The sequence below is a fragment of the Rhipicephalus microplus genome, chromosome 3 (genome assembly GCF_043290135.1).
Source record: "Rhipicephalus microplus isolate Deutch F79 chromosome 3, USDA_Rmic, whole genome shotgun sequence".
Lineage (NCBI taxonomy): Eukaryota > Metazoa > Arthropoda > Arachnida > Ixodida > Ixodidae > Rhipicephalus > Rhipicephalus microplus.
In genome coordinates this window covers 44683881-44703272 of record NC_134702.1, presented here as the reverse complement: position 1 = coordinate 44703272, position 19392 = coordinate 44683881, and the positions used below count along the sequence as shown (strand labels likewise).

The window sequence follows — 19392 nt, the reverse complement described above, 5'->3', positions numbered from 1 at the left end:
CTGCAGCTTCAGTCCTCATGCAAAGTTGTGGCCACGACGATTCCCACATGATTTCTTTAAAGGGGCCCAGAAACACTTCTTTCAGTAACCATAGAATTAATTCTCTAGAAAAGCATATTGCCTCACAAATTCAAAGCCGCAAGTATTTTAAGAATCCGTTTAGTATAAGCGGAGTTACAAAGATTTGTCACACGCTGCAATCGCATTCTCCCTTCTCTCGTCCCGACGAATGCGCTGGAAGCTAAGCAAGAAGAGATGAGAGGGGCAAATAAAACACGTCATGGGTGCCTCGTGACCTGGAGTACTTTTTTCTTTCTTCGAATGCGTGGCATTTTCAGTGCGATCGCGTGGACAAGTGACGGCCTCCCGCGGCGATCTCTGTAATGACCGAGCGTGCCATGTTCAAATCATCCAATGGCTGATAGATGGGCTTGCTACGAGTGTTCTTGGGCTTATTGCGTGATTTGTCGAGAAAAGAGAAAGTAATTTTTAGCGGACTTTGATAATTTACTGTGAATTCCACGCCGCGTGCTGCGCTATAATATTTGGCTCGCTTGTTGCCATGAGCCTCTACTACCAATTGGCAGCATTTTCTGACCATGCTCAAAAATGTTGCAGGGCTCCTTCAATGCAGCCCGTTGTACGCCAGGAGCTTGCTAACATCGGACTCTAGACGCTCTGCCCCATGAACAGATCAGACTACCGTCCACCCTGTCCTCCTGTCTGCCCAGAAACACTTCCCCCCGTCCCCAGTACCAGAACCCGGCGGAATGGCAAACTCCTGACGACAGGCCCATTTGCTTCAATTGTGGATGCGTCGGCCACATTTCCTGCCCCTGCCGTAGTCCCTGGAACTCGCAACTCTGGTACAACTATTCCAACAATCAGCGTTCTCCTGTTCTCGACTACCCACCCATGAAGACAATGCTGCTACACCATCGACGCCTCCCTGACTGTACCGCTCTCCTTCGCCGTCAAGTCACCTGTATTGCTCTCAGCATCTTCGTTTGGACTATGCTCACAAGTTCTGTCCCAGGGTATTTCCCTTGCGTCCCTTGCCCCGGCCTGTGACCACCACATTTCCGCCTTTACAGTGGATAACCCATCACCCACGAGTATTGATTTGGGTCAAACTGCTTTCGAAAAGATCCCAAAAATGATCATATCAGACCTTTCGGCTGAACATGTGCACGCTCTTCGTGTCCTTGCTTCATACCGAGACGTATTTGACCTTAATGACCAAAAACTTGGACAGACAACCATTGTGAAGCATCGGATCAATACCGGCGATGCCAAATCGATACACCGGCGACCCTATCGCGTTTCTTCGACTGAGTGTCAAATCATACAAAAAGAAGTCGACAAAATGCTTGCCCGGGACATTATAGAACCTTCTTCAAGCCCTTGGGCTTCCCCTGTTGGGCTCATCAGAAAGAAGGACAACAGCCGGCGCTTTTGTTTCGATTATCGAAACCTCAATAAGGTAACAAAAAAAGACGTGTACCCTCTACCACGCATGGATGACGCCCTTGACTGTCTCAGTGATGCAAAATATTTCTCTTTGATAGACCTTCGTTCGGGGTACTGGCAGATTGCAGTTGATGACATGGACCATCAAAAAACTGTATTTATTACACCTGATGGCTTTTATCAGTTTAAAGTGATGCCAATCAGGTTATGCAACGCCCCAGCTAGGTTCTAACGAATGATGGATGCTCTACTACACGGTTTCAAGTGGTCAATATGCTTATGTTACCTTGATGACGTCATTGTCTTTTCGCCGACCTTTGCGACACACCTCGAGTGCCTCTCGACAATTCTTTTCATTTTCTGAAAGGAAGGCCTTCAGCTCAACTCCTCGAAGTGTCACTTCGGCCGTCGGCAGCTTACTGTGCTCGGACATCTTGTTGATTCTTCAGGTGTTCGTCCTGATCCCGACAAAGTGTGCGCAGTCAAAGATCTTCCTGTGCCAACCTGTGCGAATGACGTTCGAAGCTTTGTAGGCCTCTGCTTTTAATTTCGAAGATTTGTGCGCAATTTCGCCATCATTGCAAGCCGTCTAACAGACCTATTGAATAAGGATGTGGTTTTTGTCTGGGGTCCTGAACAAGCCACTGCATTTGCTGAACTGACCATGCGCATCACTTCGCCACCGATTCTTGGCCACTTCGCTATATCCGCTCCAACAAAAGTGCCAACCGACACCAGCGGCCATGGTGTTGGCGCTGTTTTGGCACAGCAACAGCATGGTAGTGACTGCATCATTGCATACGCTAGCCGTCTTTTATCAACAGCGGAGCGCAGTTATTCCATCACTGAAAGCGAATATCTTGCGCCCGTTTGGGCCATAGACAAATTTCACCCATATTAGTATGGACGGTCATTCACCGTAGTCACGAACCACCACGCCTTATGCTGGCTGTCATCATTGAAAGACCCTACCGGACGTCTGGGACCGTGGGCGTTGAGTCTACAAGAGTACTCATTTACCGTCGTCTATAAAACGGGCCCACAACACGAGGACGCTGATTGATTGTCTCGTCACCCAGTAGATCCACCAGATCTTCCCGAGAGTGGAGAGTCCATGTGCGTTCTGACGCTTTTCGCATTGGCAAACATCGGAGAGGAGCAACGACGTGATCCTCACTTGAGAGGAATCATCAACCAACTGAGTGACCCCACTACGCCTCCATAGCTTCGTGTGTTTGTGCTCCATGATGGTGTTCTCTTACAACATGCATACCCTTACAACGTGCATCCTGACGCTCCTCACTTGCTGCTGGTCATACCTACACATATGCGTCAGATTGTTCTCGTGCAGTTGCATGACATTCCTACTGCAGGTCACGTGGGCATCTCAAGAACTTACGACCATGTTCGACACCGCTTCTTATGGCCCGGTATTTACCGCTCTGTTTGTCGTTACGTAGCTTCATGCAAATCGTGTCAGCAATGCAGAACACACGCCACCCTTCCAGCAGAACACCTTCAACCCATAGAGATACCATCTCAACCATTTTAGAGTTGGTGTTAACCTCCCCAACCCTTTTCCTCTATCCATCAGAGGAAACAAGTGGATAGCTGTTGCCACCGACTACAAGACTCGGTATGTGATCACCCGGGCTATCCTCACCAGTTGAGCAACCGACGTCATCCACTTTCTCCTCGAGGACATCATACTTCGCCATGGCGCACCTCGACAGCTCATTACAGACTGGTGTCGATACTTTCTATCAAAGGTGGTCCAAGACATTCTGTACGCTTGCGATACAAAACACAAGTTCACCACTGCGTATCACCTGCAGACCAATGGCCTAACGGAGCTGTTCAACAGAACGCTTACGGACGTGCTCGCAATGTATGTTTCGCCGGATCATCGTGACAGGGATGAAGCTTTGGCGTTCGTAACATTTGCGTACATTACGTCTCGGCATGACCCGACAGGTTTTTCTCCATTTTTTCTCTTCTACGGACGAGAGCCCACGCTGCCTTTCGACACGCTCCTTCCACCCGTTCTTGATACATCAAAATACGCTCGTGATGCAATCGCTAGACCTGAGGAGGCACGCGAAGTTGCCCGCTTTCAGCTTAAGACTTCGCAAGAGAAGCAACGACAAATCTACGACATTCACCACCGGGATGTCCACTTCAATCCTGGTGACATGATCCTTCTTTGGACATCGTCACAACGAGTTGGTCTTTGCGAAAAGTTGACTTTTCCATACTCTGGTTCATTGCGAGCCTTGCGCCAAGTCACCGATGTCACGTACAAAATCGAACCTCTGGAGACCACCACAGCGCGATCATATGACATCATTCACGTCATGCAACTAAAGCCGTTCCACTCCGACCGATCGAGCACCGGGTCGGTGCTTTCGCTGCCGGGGGTGATGCTATGAAGCGCTGTCGGAGATGAAGAGGAAGACAGCAAAGAGGAAGACAACGCTCGCTGATATTCGCGTGGACTTGGCTCTGCCATGTATGTCTGGCGTTACGTGTTTAGACACACATTGTAAATACACTGGACGACGCCTTTTCTCCCCGTAACAATACATTCATGAAAAAAGTATCCCGAGACAAACTGGGTTAAGCCTAAAGAAGAAAGAGAGCAACCTAAGTTTTTTACAACACATCAATAAAAATGTGCATAGTGCCATCATAGTACGAGCCCTATGTAACTATTTAAGTCAATTAGATTACATACATTGTGCTTTACATGTACAGACATATCTTTGTGACATATGTGCCTTTTTTTAAGCCATTCCCTTTCATCTGTTTTCAAACATCTTTCTATCACTAGCCTAGCTGACTAAGGATCCAGATACATGATCATGATATCACTGTACTATTTCTGTTTGCCATTAACTATTTCTTATTTCTATTTGTAGATGTATCTCTTTGTGATCAAAGAAGTCATAGTAATTTTTTTGTTTTAAAATCAGTCCTTATGCCAGAAATGAAGAAATTGTAATTATTATTATAGTTATCTAGATGACAGCATCACCTAACCAAATAAGGTGATGACTCACTTTTGTGAGATCTGCTGCAAAACTGCTATAGATAGTTTCAAGTGTATTATTTCTAATAAAACACAATTCATAACTGGTACAGGCTGTCGCTACGAGGAGAAATGAGGTGCTTTTTGAAACCGTGCTTACCACCTGTGCAAAAGACGACTGAATGTGCGCGACGTACACACAATGACGGATCCAGAAGGAGGGGGGGGGGGGGGGCAGGGGCGATCGTCCACCTCAAAGCAGCATCCCCTCCCCCTCTCTTCAGTGCTTGCCGTCCACCTGCTTTCACCAGTTAGGACAAATGAGTGGGACCACTGTGAGCACACATTAACAGTAGTTACGCCATTACATGGTTTTTTTGCTAGTAAAAACAAAGAACTAAAGGTCATGCCCCCCCCCCCCCCCCCACTTTCCAGTGTTAATTCAAGCGGCTGCCCTTCTAAAGTGGGTGGCTGTATCCGCCCCTGCGTACACAGCTACATGCACCAGGCAGAGGTAATCACCTCCAATGGCCAATTAACGGACCTTGTTACGCTGCATTTTAGGAAGAAACCGAAGAAGAAGGTTCAGGCCTCGTTCCCGAATCCACGGCAAGCCAATGCTGAGAAGTATGAGAGCCAATGTCTGGCGCCTGGTAATGCGGCTGAGGCTTGTCCCGTTTGCAAAGAACTCCAGCCCCAGAAGTCTCTGGCCCACCGTGGCCCCACACTCGTACACAGTGAACTGAAAATGAAAACAGAAGTTTTCGTGAGCACCGAATGAACTCTCAAGGAATCGTTTACTTTTTTGAAAGAATAAAGGAGAAATAAAGAAATAATGGAAAGAATAAAGAAATAAGCTAATAAAGAATGTTGTTGCATGAATGAAAGAAAATCCTATGTCCATGCACAAAAACAAACAGTTTTTTTCTTTGGCGGTGGCCCATCAAATTCCGTTTAAGCCTAGTAGCTCAATCTCTCAGGACAACCAAAAGGATACTCCAGACACACGTTTTTGTTTACTGACCACCATAATGCAACAAACATTAAAACATGCAATCCTCGTTCGCTGCCTTGTGGAAGCTTAAGAAAGGGACTAAATGGAACTTGTAGATTTTGATGCTTGGTCTGAATGGTTGTTACACTGAGCGTTTGGCATCTGTATATAACTTGTTCTGCAATGTCCATTCACTCGGCACAATAAAGAATATGGAAGGACTGTTTGTCAAGTGAAGTCACTCGTATCTCTTTACGTGGTTTCCTTAGCAAAGTTTTAAACTCGTAGGCATTGTAGTTAAAATGCACTTCCAAGGCAACACTTTATCCCAGGAACCAATGAGGCGTCGCTAAAACTCAAGTTCTTTGTCAGCTGAGGAGCCATGCTGTGCTCACCAGTGGTGTCGAATAAAAACTCGAGTGAGGCGGTTCTTTGTGAGCACTGAGGTAATTACGTGTAATCATTGCATTCCGTGAGCTCATTAAATGAAGCAAGCTGAAATATGATACTTTGTCACACACAAACCAGAGTTACTAAACAGTGGGCACACACAGTCAGATAGATTCAATAAACGAAGGCAATGGAGGAGAGGTAGGAAAATAAATGCCAAATTTTAATGTTCCTGTACATCAAATGCAATGCACATGTGCTCACTCTCGGCTCTGTTTGGCACACTTAATATGGTATTTGCAGCTGAAGTTGGCTTCACGAATGTGCTGAATTAATCAAGGTTCGTCAATATCCATAGCATCCACTGCTGAGACACACTACGTCTACTGCTACTAATACTACCGATAATAATAATAATAATTAATAAAAGGCCCCCTTTACGCACTGCTCGTTGAGCTGGGGCTTCAAACAGTGTGCACCACAGTTACGCATTTGGGACGCGGACGGGTTTCGTCATGCGGAAAACAAATGACCGTTTGAAACACACCTTCAGCATTATTATACACTTACCCCATAGAGAACTGCTTTCAGGATGGCTTTGATCTCAGGCTCGAAGGTAGGGTAGAAGCTACCCTGAAGAGACAAGTGCGTTCAAGCATGTGTGTAAACTCTCTGCTAAACACACGACAGGTTACGTCCCGAAACACACGACGGCACACGATGAAACACAAAGCAGGCTACTTACGCCCGCATGCCTGAACACGTCGCCGAGCTTGCTCCGGAACAACGCGAATAATTCATCGTCGAGTTCAACAGCATCGAGCTGAAAATAGAACACAAAAATATGGACGTGAATGCGTGCCTGCCAATAAGTTCGAGCAAAGTTGGAGTACGGCGGAGTGACGCTTTCCAAATGAATGCACGGCCAGTAAGTAACCTTTGGCGGTCGTCTCAAATCACAGAAGGCAATTTCTCACAGCAGCGTGATTATAACAGTAGAAGTAAGTTCACTGAGTTGTAGACACACATAAACGAGTAAACGTTAGTGCGCGAAGAAACTAACGCAAATAAACGGAACGATTTTGTGTAGCCTTGCACACAGAGGGCTACGCAGAGTCGTGCAAGCGCTACAACGGCAGAATACAGTTGCACCGTACCTGGTTGACTCGAGAGCCGACGACTGGTTTCTCCGTGGTCATGTGGCACTGACCAGCGAAGTGTGCCTGCAAAAATTGACGCGTAGAGCACGTTAAAGGAAGCAGCGAATGGTGTAGGAAGTACAGCACGGGAAGGTGTAACCAAAACTACCCAAGAAAAAGCGCAAGTTAAGGAAAGGTGACATGAGAACTTTCTCAGGTACTGAGTCTTTAGCAGGTTACTTACTCCGAACCAAATATTAGAGAAGGCACGCACGACACAGCGAGCAAAGAGGAAAAGTTTTGCTAAAACTTGCAGAAGCAAAAGCAGAGTGCCGCCATACTGGTGATGGTGATGCCGATGGGAATAACAAAGATGGGACAAAGCTAGGCGTTTTTGAATCCGGGACAATCCACTTCTAAGTCAGTTCTTGTTTCGCCCACGTTGGTTTTAGTTTGCCATTGGTAGAGTAACTGTTACTCCAGCCGTTGGTATGTACGAAATTTCTCTATATTTGCGCTTGTATGTCGTTAATATGACAGTATTCCAACGGCATAAAGATGACCTATGTCAGCTTTTCAGGGGCGTTGAGGCTACTCATGGAACCCTATTCAGGAGTTGTACTAGGTATTTACAGCTGTTAAATTACTCCTAACACTAGACCTCACACACGCGCGACCGAGAAAAGGCGAAAAAAAAAAAAAACTTCGGTTGGTGATTGAAACCAGAGACCCGTAAATGTGGTTTCAGCTGCCCGTCTCCTTTTCAGAAAATTTCAGCGCGTGCGACCAACGTTTCTAGAAATAGGTTCTAGAACGTTTCTAGAACCAAGTTCCAGAAACGTTGCGTGCGAAAGCCGCAGTCCCACGCACTTTCTATTTAGATACTCGTCAATTTTATGTCAAGGTTGGTTTCAGCTAGCCTTTACCATATTGTTAACCGGTTTTCGTTCGGTTGAGAATCTCTTGTGCTTCATTTTTTTTTTTTACTGTCACCAATGTGTCATTTTTTTTTTCAAAGCAATAGTGATTGTACCCATACATTAATAATTTTCCGTTATGTGCCGTTATGTAATAATGACTAGCTTCTAGCTGGCTAAGGTGTCTAGACGGTTGCATTATCACATGCTTTTATTGCTTGTTTGAAAGATGCTGAAAGTCTGTTTTTTTTTTTTACCAGGCTGTAAACATAATTTCAGAAACCAAGTAAAAATGAACCAGTACTCAGACAAAGGTCTCATTTCAATCCCGAAAGTATGTACTGAAACTCAGGAGTAAAGGCTGCGATGCGCCCGGCCGGGCACCATTTTTTAGGTTCTACACAGCAGACGACCTACGATTGCCACTGTATCTTCGGTGTTTGAATGGTATTGTGCGGTGTTCTCTTTTTGTCCCCGTCTGTTGTATTTAAGCAACTGCGGCGTCAGAAGATTCCTCAACTACAGCGTGATGCATGGACTGGAACAAATGCCCCGGTAGCAACGCAATGTTGCGCGTCAAGTTGCATCAAACCAACTGTGGTCAACAGCACGGTTTACGGTTGCTCCAACCGCACAAGAAACAAGTTCAACGACGAGAACGTTGAACGAGTAGGCTTCTGTGTCATGCCGAAACTCAAACTCGGACAGTGTGCGAAGACAGTTAACGGAGTTGTCGACGCGCAGAGCTTTATCGCTGAGCAGAATCTTGTCACGGAGACCCGGACGAATCGGCGTGCGCGCGCAGAACTCCGTCAGACAGCCACGGTAAGATAAATCACGACAGTATAAGATAAACAAGTGTTTACCTTACACGATTAGATACTATGAGAATGACCCCCGGCGCGAAAAAACAAGGACAACACCAAAAATGGGCAAAATTGTGGAGAGCTGGGCTTCTTGGTTTTAGATTAATAGGAAACAGCACAAAAAATCACAAGACACAAAGAAAGGGAACGCACACAGCGCTCTGTGCATTCTTCGTTGAAATTGTTGAGTCAGCGCTGTGTGCGTTTCCTTTCTGTGTGTCCACGCTGTGGTTTTTCGCGCTGTTTTCTAACCAAAAGTGGCGCCGGCTGGCCAGGAGCACCACAGCACCACATTGCGGCTTCGTTTCATTGCATGCTGCCAATACATAAATATTATTTACCATAATGAACAAGAACAGCAAATGATTAATTATCTCCATTGATCTATATGACACTGTTATTATTATTATTATTATTATTATTATTATTATTGTTATTATTATTATCATTATTATTATTATTATTATCATCATCATCATCATCATCGAACTGTGATGTGAGAGTAATTGGCGAGCAAATAAGCTACCGACCACCACTGACCTCTCGAAGGTACTGAGCATACAAAACACGAAACAGTACCAAGGAGCAACAGCACATGCGTGCGATCCAAAACTATCACTCGCCGTTCTAAATTACAATGTGCAGTTAGAACCATTAGTTGGAACTGCCCGCAGCGCACTCAATCGCACCAATTACGGAAACACACATTCGCATCTAACTGCAGTCTCATATTAATAGTGTAGTGCCATCATCACCATCATCATTTTTTCCATCACCGCGCCGCGTCTCTCGCGCAGCTGGCGCGAGCTCGAGCTGCGCGAGAATTAGAACGAGCTGACACGCCTGGCGTGGCGGACGCTGGTAGCCGACGTGGCTCCGCTTCAGGCCTGCAATAAAGTGGCGAGATCAGCACGGCCCCATCGGCCGCCTTCGACGTCTTCTCACGTCTCTCCTTCTCTCGCCGCTACAATAGCAATATTGATATTAATAAGGCACCAATTTCATCATCATCATCATCATCATATCATCAGTGTGACTACGTCCACTGCAGGACAAAGGCCTCTCCTATGTTCCGCCAGTTAACTCGGTTCTGTGCTTGCTGCTGCCAATTTACTACCCGCAAACTTCTTAACCTCATCTGCCCACCTAACCTTCTGGCTTGCCTTCTCTAGGAATCCAGTTACTTACCCTTAATAACCAGCGGTTATCCTGTCCACGTTCTACATGCCCGGCACATGTCCGTTTCCTCTTCTTGATTTCAACTATGGTATCCTTAACCCCCGTTTGTTCCCTAATCCACTCTGTTCTCTTTTTGTCTCTTAAGGTTGCACTTACCATTTTTCTTTCCGTTGCTCGCTGCGTCGTCCTCAATTTAAGCTGAGCCCTCTTTGTAAGTCTCCAGGTTTCTGTTCCGTAGCTAAGTACCGGCAAGATACAGCTGTTATATACCTTCCTCTTGAGGGATAGTGGCAATCTACCTGTCATAATTTGAGAGTGCTTGCCGAATGTGCTCCACCCCATTCTTATTCTTCTCGTTACTTCAATCTCGTGGTTAGGCTCTGCGGTTATTACCTGCCCTAAGTAGACATAGTCTTTTACAACTTCAAGTGCACTATTACCTATCTCGAAGCGCTGCTCCTTTCCGAGGTTGTTGTACATTACTTTCGTTTACTGCAGATTAATTTTAAGACCCACCTTTCTGCTCTCCTTGTCTCCGTAATCATGAGTCAACTCAATCAACTCCGTAATCATGAGTTGGAATTCGTCCCCTGAGTTACTCAGTAATGCAATGTCATCGGCGAAGCGCAGGTTACTAAGGTACTCTCCATTAACTCTTATCCCAAACTGTTCCCATTCTAGGCCTCTGGTAATCTCCTGTAAGCACGCGGTAAATATCATTGGGGAGATTGTACACTCCTGCCTTACGCCTTTCTTGATTGGTATTCTGTTGCTTTCTTTATGAAGCACTATGGTAGCAGTTGATCCCCTGTAGATTTCTTCCAAGATGTTTATGCTTCATCGACGCCCTGCATGATTCCGCAGTGTCTGCAATAAATCAGTGCAAAGCACCGATTCATTTCGATTTAAGTAAAAAAACACCACAGTTCCAAAGCACATAAACGCCTTGTATTCTTGTAGCCTGAGTCTAAGTGTAAATTCAGGTCGGCAAAAACTATAAATAAACTGCTTGATTTATGTTGAATACCCAGCGTTATCTGCGGTCCAGCCTTACATAAGCTATTAGGGAACAAATACTTATTTCGAAACTAAGGCACCCATTTCAAACAGTGCCGCGGCTCCTTCCAAGCGAGTGACCTGCTGCTGTTCCTCTATGCAGTCCTCAACAATTATCAAGGCCATCTAACGACAAAACACGCGTGCACTTCATCCTAAATTGCTACTCTGCGTTCCTACCACACATATTATCGCAAACTCGGTGACCATGGTACCCATGGTTAGCGCCCACAATAGCGAGAGCACGCCTAGCGTGAAGGACTGCAGCTCCACCTCACGACGGCGTGCGGTGTACACGAGCGTTTAACGTCGCGAGGAGAAAATGACAGGCAGCTGGTGCTGATCAGAAGTGGTCCGCGGCCTCGACGGTCTGCGACCTTCCCAAGCAAGGCTGCTTCCGCTCAGAGCACGTCCGTCAAAGCTTCTTCGGTCGATCCGTCACGTCTCGTACTAAGTGGACGGACTACGACGCATCGAAATAAGTACAGAGCAAAATGCGTCCGTCATGTACAGCGTGCAGCTCTCAGCTTGTGTACACGAGCTAGGATCGCGCGTAACCGACTTGCAGGCCGAGAAAACGTGACAAGAGTACCAAGGTTCGGGTCACCGCGTGACTGCTAAATGCCACGTACTGATCGTCAAAAGCGCGGTTTCTTTGTCTCAAAGCCTTCTCAGAGCCGTCTTTCGCCTTCACTGCAAACGGGTTTGGTGCGTATGCAGCAATGGAGGAAGCATATGCGGCGCAGAATATGCGAGACGTTGTTCGCGTCACCGTTTGTTGTGTCATCCGAACAGTCGCACCCTGCGTAGCGAACAATTGAAGGAACGGCCGTATCCGCGTGGTTAGTATTTGGTAAGCATGCAAGGCTTCCCCACCGAACATCTATATACTACCATTTGGTTTCCCTCTGTAACTAGTATAGTCTTGTCAGAGAGATTCGCAAACTGTGACATGTCTTCTAGCTACTTTTCCTTCTACGCTCCATTCACTTTTTTGCTCGTTACGGTAGTTGAGCTATACACGTCGTCTGCGGAGAGCTTCGTCAGGTTGTTTCCCCGCATCAGACACAACAACGGAGGCGCTGGAGAAGCGCCGGTAGGAGGGCCATATGCTTGGAGAGACGGTGACGCCTTCTATTGCGTGTTTCCGAAGCATTTTTAGTGATTATTAGTTGATTATTGTAATCGCTTCTTGGTCGTGTCTGTAAATTATATTATTTTAGATTATGTTTGTTCATTTTAACCCCATTTTAGGCATTTTATGTCTTGTTGTGGCCTCTATTGAGCGCTATACTGCGAGCGTGATCATGACCGCAAGAAGCGTACAGACGGACGACAAGCAAGTCCCCTAAAACGCTCCGCAATGAACAATAAGGTCTGAAACGAAATCTCTCGCGATGCCTCGCCGACAGTGTGAAGCCAGTATTTGCAACTCGTGAATCTCGAGATGAACTTATCGAGATGAGTATCGATGACTTGATCTCCAGCAAATTTCCCAAGACTTCGTATACCAAACAAGCCCCGCCGCGGTGGTCTAGTGGCTAAAAGGTACTCGGCTGCTGACCCGCAGGTCGCGGGATCGAATCCCGGCGGCAACGGGCTGCATTTCCGATGGAGGCGGAAATGTTGTAGGCCCGTGTGCTCAGATTTGGGTGCACGTTAAAGAAGCCCAGGAGGTCGAAATTTCCGGAGCCCTCCACTACGGCGACTCTCATAATCATATGGTGGTTTTGGGACGTTAAACCCCGCAAATCAAATCAGCATACCAAGCAAACCAGTTGCACATGCACAAGTACGCGCAATATCTGACCGTAAAAATAGGTCGTATAAACGCAGTGGCGTGGCAGAAATACAACAACAAAACGTTTTTTTTTTTTTTGTCAAAGCTCATGTTGTGTCTCCCACTAACCAAACATTTTTTTTTAAGTCAACTTGACCACAACTAAGATGTGTTTAGTGGCACGGCCTCACCCTATCGGAATAGTTTCCGTTCCATCGATTTTTTCTCTCAACCTTATTGATTACTGCCTCACACGTATATGCCTGACACGCAGGCTAGCGCCGTCTATATAAAGACAAAGGCGTCGTAAATATGGGTCGGCAGCGCCGGACAGGCCAGACGCGTATACTGTACGTTTTCCGTAATACCACAACCTCACAGCAGTCGTGGCCGCGAAGGTTTTTCTTTATTTCGTTCACAGAACTGCACGGCCGACGCCACACATCCACTACGCATTGCGTCGCTTTCTTTCTCCACGCACCAAAAAGGCGTGCGCGTGCGTGAGCGTACGCGCAAGGACATTCGCCGCGCGATTTCCAATCGGACGCCGAAGACGTTCTTCTCGCGGGGGCCCACAGCTGCGTGGAACGTCGTGCGTGAGTGTGTTTAGCCGAAGAGTCGCCCCCGGTTTCCCCTGCGGGACCTTGGCCGGCAAAGCTGGCAACTCTCTCCGTTGCCGGCCGCGCAGCACGGAGGCGAGGTGTGCCGAAGAAGTCGTGGGTTTACGCTGTACGCACGTGGTCGTGAAAAGCGGCGCGTTCGCCAAAGACGTGTGTGCGCGCGCAGGTGTAATACGTGTGCGTGCATGCCCGCGGCGGTTACGTACAAGTCTAGAAGGCCTTGCTGACGTCACACTGACCACATGCTGCTGCTGTCACCAACGGAAACGTACGCTTGTTGCGACCAGCACAGCCGCCGCCTTTTAATGAAGAATGGAAAGTTACATGCGGGAGGTCAGTCAGGCTGCTGCTGCAGTTGATGATGATGATGATGATGATGATGATGATGATAGAAAGTTACATATTTTCAAAAATGAAAGGCATTCTTCAGTGTGCTGTTTGAGAACTGTCTAGGTGAACACCGCGTCTAGGGTTGAGTTGAGTTGAGTTTTAGTTTATTTAACCACGTGACAAGTACACCAAAATACACTGTTTGCGCGGTTTGGTGCGAAGGGAAAAAAGCTGCATTTCACATTGAGAAAAAAAATTTAAACTACAAATTTACAAAAAGTTACAAAAGTTACAGGCAGCGGAAAGCGACATTGCAAAAAGGGTCTGGTCCAGATCTAGACTAGACTAAATCTAGAGTCTAGTCTAGGGTCTAGATGGCAGGACCATGTCGGGGTTTGAAGACTATGCCTTCAAAACCTTGTGTTGTATCTTTCGACCTTTTGCCCTTCACGAACGCTCACTAGCAGGTCAGAAAATGTCATTCAAGTGAACATCTGAGCCTAAGCTATTCTGAAAATATAAACATCTCCCCCTCTTTCTCTCTCCAAACAGCCACCTCATAGCTACGCACCATCGTGACGTCGTGCATACATGGTTCGCAGAGTTAACGAAACAATCCAAATTTTATGGGACACCACGTTTTGATATCGGGCCCACCCTCTTTAAGGCGCACGTGCTTACGGGACAACTTCAAACATAAATCAAAAGGTACCGCTTCCTTCTTAGATCTCCGTGTCAGAGTGCATGTACTTCAATGCTTTATTATAGCATGTTCCGGCAGGCAGGCGATAGACCTCGACCAATCATTTGCTTTAATTGTCGCTTCGCGCGGTCGATTGGTCAATCTTAAGCTCTCGCTAACGTTGGTTGAATTCTGTAAGACTCGAAGGCAATTCAGCGAGGTATGCAGAACTGCTGTTCCTGGAGTGGACGAAATGCTCCGACGGAATTCGCTGGCTAGAGTGCAATAATTCATCGACAAGGACAAATACGAAACGGCTTTTCAAATCGCGATGGTGCCCCCCCTCACCCCTCCCAATCTTTGAACAGCGCTGTCTCCAGAAAACCACGGGTGGGTATGCGTGTTACAGGAGTTGGGCGATCCCCACTACCGAGTACACCAGGCGCTCCTCCTGCTATCTCAGGAGAGCACTCTAAAAGCGCTACAAAACGGCTATAGCCAGAGATGACAATAGTCGTCAGCGACAGCATCAACGTAATGTACACGAGGCCTAACAAATGCGTAACCGGTTCCACGCTTTTCCGAAAAATGACGAATAATGGCATAGTAGACGCTCCCCCACTACAGAAAGATTACAATGATTAACTGCGTAGTGGGTACCATGCCCGTTGTTTGTAGTAGTTGCCCCAATAGTGTTTAACTATATATTATATTTCAAGAAATAAAGAAGAGGAAATGGACATGGGCCGGGCATGTAGCGCGTAGACAGGATAACCGCTGGTCATTAAGGGTAGCTAACTGGATTCCCAGAGAAGGGAAGTGGGTTAGGGGGAGGCAGAAGGTTAGGTGGGCAGATGAGATTAAGAAGTTTGCGGGTATAAATTGGCAGCAGCAAGCACAGGACCGGGTTAACTGGCGGAACATGGGAGAGGCCTTTGTCCTGCAGTGGACGTAGTCAGGATGATGATGATGATGATGATGATGATGATGATGATGATGATGATGATGATGATGATGATATATTATATAGGAAGACCGCTCTTCCAGCATTCGCTGTGACTGGTGCTACGCATTCTGCGTAGGCCTGGCGGCTTTTCACAGAACTTGTCCAGCTCATCCAATGCAAAGGCCACAACTGTACGAAGCGCAGTGAATCAGACGAGGGTTCCCGTTTTCTCTGCGTGATGCCTTCACAATGCTAATTCCTCGTTTTTACAGCGGTGTGAAAGAAAAATAGGCGCCTTGTTGGGAGACAGGCTGACGCGTGATAAGGTTTTTTTTTCTGCTATAGTTGGCTTCTCTGCTTCTATACGGGCATTGCGGGAAGGCGACCAAACAATGGAGCACTGCTGGAAAGTCAAACCAAGGTACGTCGCTGTTCGTCAATATTCAACAACACCAGCACAGCCACCATCTACCGACAGAGGGCACTGTATACGTAGCTCTCATAAGACAGCCCAGTGTCGCCAGTAACAGCCGCTATGATGTCTTCGTCGAACGAAATGGAATGGAAAAACATTTATTACAGAGAAAAAAAAAAACAAGAGGTAATTAAGGGTTATAGGCTGGTGGGTGAGGCGCTGGTGGGGCCCTTAGTCCAGGACTCCACTGGCCTCAGCAGCCCGCCGCACCTGGTCCAGGTCGCCACTAGGGCCTCCTTTTCCTCGCCAGCGAGGAAGGTCTCCCACTGCTCCGTCTTGAATTTTCGCGCCAGAATCTGAGGCGTGGTAATTTTGGCTGTCCTCCATATCAGGGGCAAGGACCGGCGTATTCGGTAGGGTGGATCGCGTGTTTTAAACGAAGGTGCGGATATGTATTTACTTTTCACGTAGAAAGCATCGTATGCAGTGGTGACACGAAGGGACGACAGTTGCATAATTATGTGATACATGTTTTGCACTTAGCAGGGCCGCTGTGATAGCTCAGTGGTTAGAGCATCGAACGCGTTATCGCACTTTGCAGCGTTCACATTTCGCGGGAGACGCTCAGCGGATTTCGTGCCTGACGGTTGTCCCGTCCACTCACCGATCGAGACTTCTCAATCGCCTCCCAATATTTTGCTTTCCTTTCAATCTTGACTTCTATCTCTTTTAATCCACCCTAATCGCCTCCCTCGTGAACCACTGCTGAGGTGTCGCACTTTGCTGCAGACAGTCGCGGGATTGACTTTTCATCTTTTCCCCTCATATAAAATCGCTTCCCTCCACATTTCGGGATGACCCGTACTGCCGATGAGGTGTGCGCATCGTCTCGCAAGCGTAGATGTGATGCAACGGTGTAGACCCTTTGCATCGTAACAAAGCACCTCTTTTCGAGAGTGTCGCCATGGAGTAACTCTAACCCCCGTATTCTAGAACGCCCCTTCACTCAACGCTCCACCTTCACTTGAGAAAGCAGATTAGAGCACCGTCTGTGGGCACGGCATGTCACTGCATATCAGCAATATTCTGTGATTCTCGAGCAGCGCAGCGTCATTTTCAGCTAAGCGGTGGCGCAGTGCTCAGCTCTGTCAGGTGAAGGGAGAATCTCGAGTCGAGGAGCGTTCGTCAATACGGGGATAAGGCTGATGTCAATCCCTCGGCAGTAAGTATTTTGGAGGAGTCATGCATATGCCACATTCCTTCTCCAAGTTTTGTTATCGCCCCGTTACAGTGTCAGTAATTCACAGCGCAAACCGCGCCTTCAGTGTTCGAGAAGCTTCGGGGCTGCAGTAGATCATTTTGTTAAGATCACGCCCGCTTCGAGAACATTACAGATTATTCTGGAACCTATAAGTGGCCGCTAGCGATATAACACTCGAATATTCGACGGCAAGTGTATAAATGCCGACGCGCTTCACCGCTTGTCAGTTGACCGCCGACCAACGCCCTGTTCGCCGCTATCCTGCAGTGCCCGTGTGTTGCTGTAATCTGACCTTCAGTTTTCTGGCCACAAGTTCAGCCGAATAAACAGTTTCATGTAAACATCAAGTGTGCTCCCTGATATGTGGAGTTTAACGTCCCAAAACCACTGATGATTATGAGAGACGCCGTAGTGGAGGGCTCCGGAAATTTCGACCACCTGGGGTTCTTTAATGTGCACCCAAATCTGAGTACACGGGCCTACAACATTTCCGCCTCCATCGGAAATGCAGCCGCCGCAGCCGGGATACGAACCCGTGACCTGCGGGTCAGCAGCCGAGTACCTTAGCCACTAGACCACCGCGGCGGGGCCGAGTGTGCTCCCTAAGTCCACGTCACGGCAATATTTACAACATAGGCAATATTTACAAACAGGCGTACGCACAAGGAGGTGGGGGGGGGCGAACGCCTTTCTTAAAATCGAAGGGAGGAGGGGAAAGGTCAGATCTGCCTGATACTCGGTCAGTTATGTGATTATGTGCAGGATTCTATACTACGGTTACAGCCGAAGAGGCAAAGCGTCACCTCAGCCCACAGCACACGAACGCGGCACGCCTGCCTTAATAGTACTGTAAGTACTATTTCTCGGCCATCGTAAGTACTACAAGTAATACAAAATAAAACTTCGGCGTTACTGCCTAAAACATTATGTTTGGTTGAGCAGCGCTGCCAGAATCTACAACTTAACTTATCAGTTCACTCAATCTTCCGACTTGAACCCAGCGACAGAAAGGTTTGTCTGTGTGGTGAACTATCTGGGGCAGTGTCCAAGTCGGGTAAATTTATATCATTGCTTGCATCAAGAAACTTTGCGCTGAGCATTGTTGCTCTTCTATATTTGATTTTTGCACTACACGGGACGGCTTTCTGCTCTCCCATAGTTTAGTACATCGTACTCTAAATCGTTAACAACTTTTTCTAAACACATGTACCTCGTACTCTGAATCGTTAACAACTTTTTCTAAACACATTTGTTCTCCTCATAACGACTCATCAAAGTGTGAGGTTCACGGGACCGCTTTAAGCTCTCCCCTAGCAGAGTACCAAGAAATACAAGTACTCTAAGTCATTAATAACCCTCTCTGTACACACGGATCTGATGCAGATTGGGACGGCTTTCTGCTCTCCAGTAGTAGCGTACCATAATAAAAAGCGGTTAACCATTTAGAGTACATGCACTCTAAGTCGTTAACCACTTTCGGGGGCGACGCTCCCTAAGCCACGGGTTGTGCGTCCGCGATTCACGTAGTCCAACCTCCACGGCCGGACTTTAGAGGAGCGGCACGCGCACACTCATTTGAATTGAGGAGGAAACCCACGCACGTTAATCATAAATAAAAAGATAGTTGTTTCTCATAAAATAACTTACAGAAACGAGTATTGGTGACTTAATCTCTAATAAAATTTGCCTTGAATTTGATGATTACTAAACAAAAAACTGATATCAGAAGGACGCATATTGAGCACTATATGACCAGAAAGGGTTGCCACGTTAAACTCGCTGGGCGTAATTTCCTAGGTTTCAGCAATGTTCAGAGAGGGTTGGGCTGCCGTGCCATGAATATAGTGAACTAGCATGTAGGAATGGATGAACTAGAGGCGGTGAAAGGTGGGAAGTATACACAAAGACCAGGCCATAAGAAAGTGCACGCATGCCACCTCTCGTTTAGTCCTTGGAATGTCCGCTGGATGGCGGTATTTCCATTTGCTGAATAAATGATGAAAAGATGCGAGATGGCGGTACTTGGAGGGTTCACAGTGAACGGACGGACGGACGGGCGGATGGAAGCAGGGACGGAGGCGCGGATGGACGCACAGACGTTCGCACGGACGGACGGACGCTTCGCCTCACTCATCATCATGAACTCCGTGCATATGCTGTGATTTTTTTTATCATGGTACACTACTACGGGAAAACAGAAAACCTCACGGGAGGCCAGAAGGCAGAAAGTTAGTTCATATAATTTCGCAGATCGGCAGGCTAGCGATTTTTGTTCGCCTCGCAACGCCTCATCAAGTGTGAGTGAGGGTCAGATCTGCC

The 19392-nt window shown here is 47.2% G+C and overlaps 1 protein-coding gene across 4 annotated transcripts in view; it reads right to left on the bottom strand.

Annotated features, from left to right (window-relative positions):
• The window catches only part of Pex2 (peroxisomal biogenesis factor 2), a 126200-nt gene that overhangs the window by 16327 nt on the left and 90481 nt on the right, over positions 1-19392 (bottom strand). For 2 of the 4 annotated variants that reach the window (XM_075889384.1, XM_037426641.2), the window contains exons 1-5: positions 7266-7371; positions 7040-7105; positions 6628-6705; positions 6453-6515; positions 5043-5240 (exon numbers count right to left, since the gene is read on the bottom strand). In XM_075889384.1, coding sequence (XP_075745499.1) covers positions 5043-5240; positions 6453-6515; positions 6628-6705; positions 7040-7081 — 381 coding nt within the window. In that variant the 5' untranslated portion in view covers positions 7082-7105; positions 7266-7371. Of the gene's footprint in view, positions 1-5042; positions 5241-6452; positions 6516-6627; positions 6706-7039; positions 7106-7265; positions 7372-19392 lie in introns of those variants that run through there. The other 2 variants (XM_075889382.1, XM_075889383.1) reach the window with 1 other exon arrangement.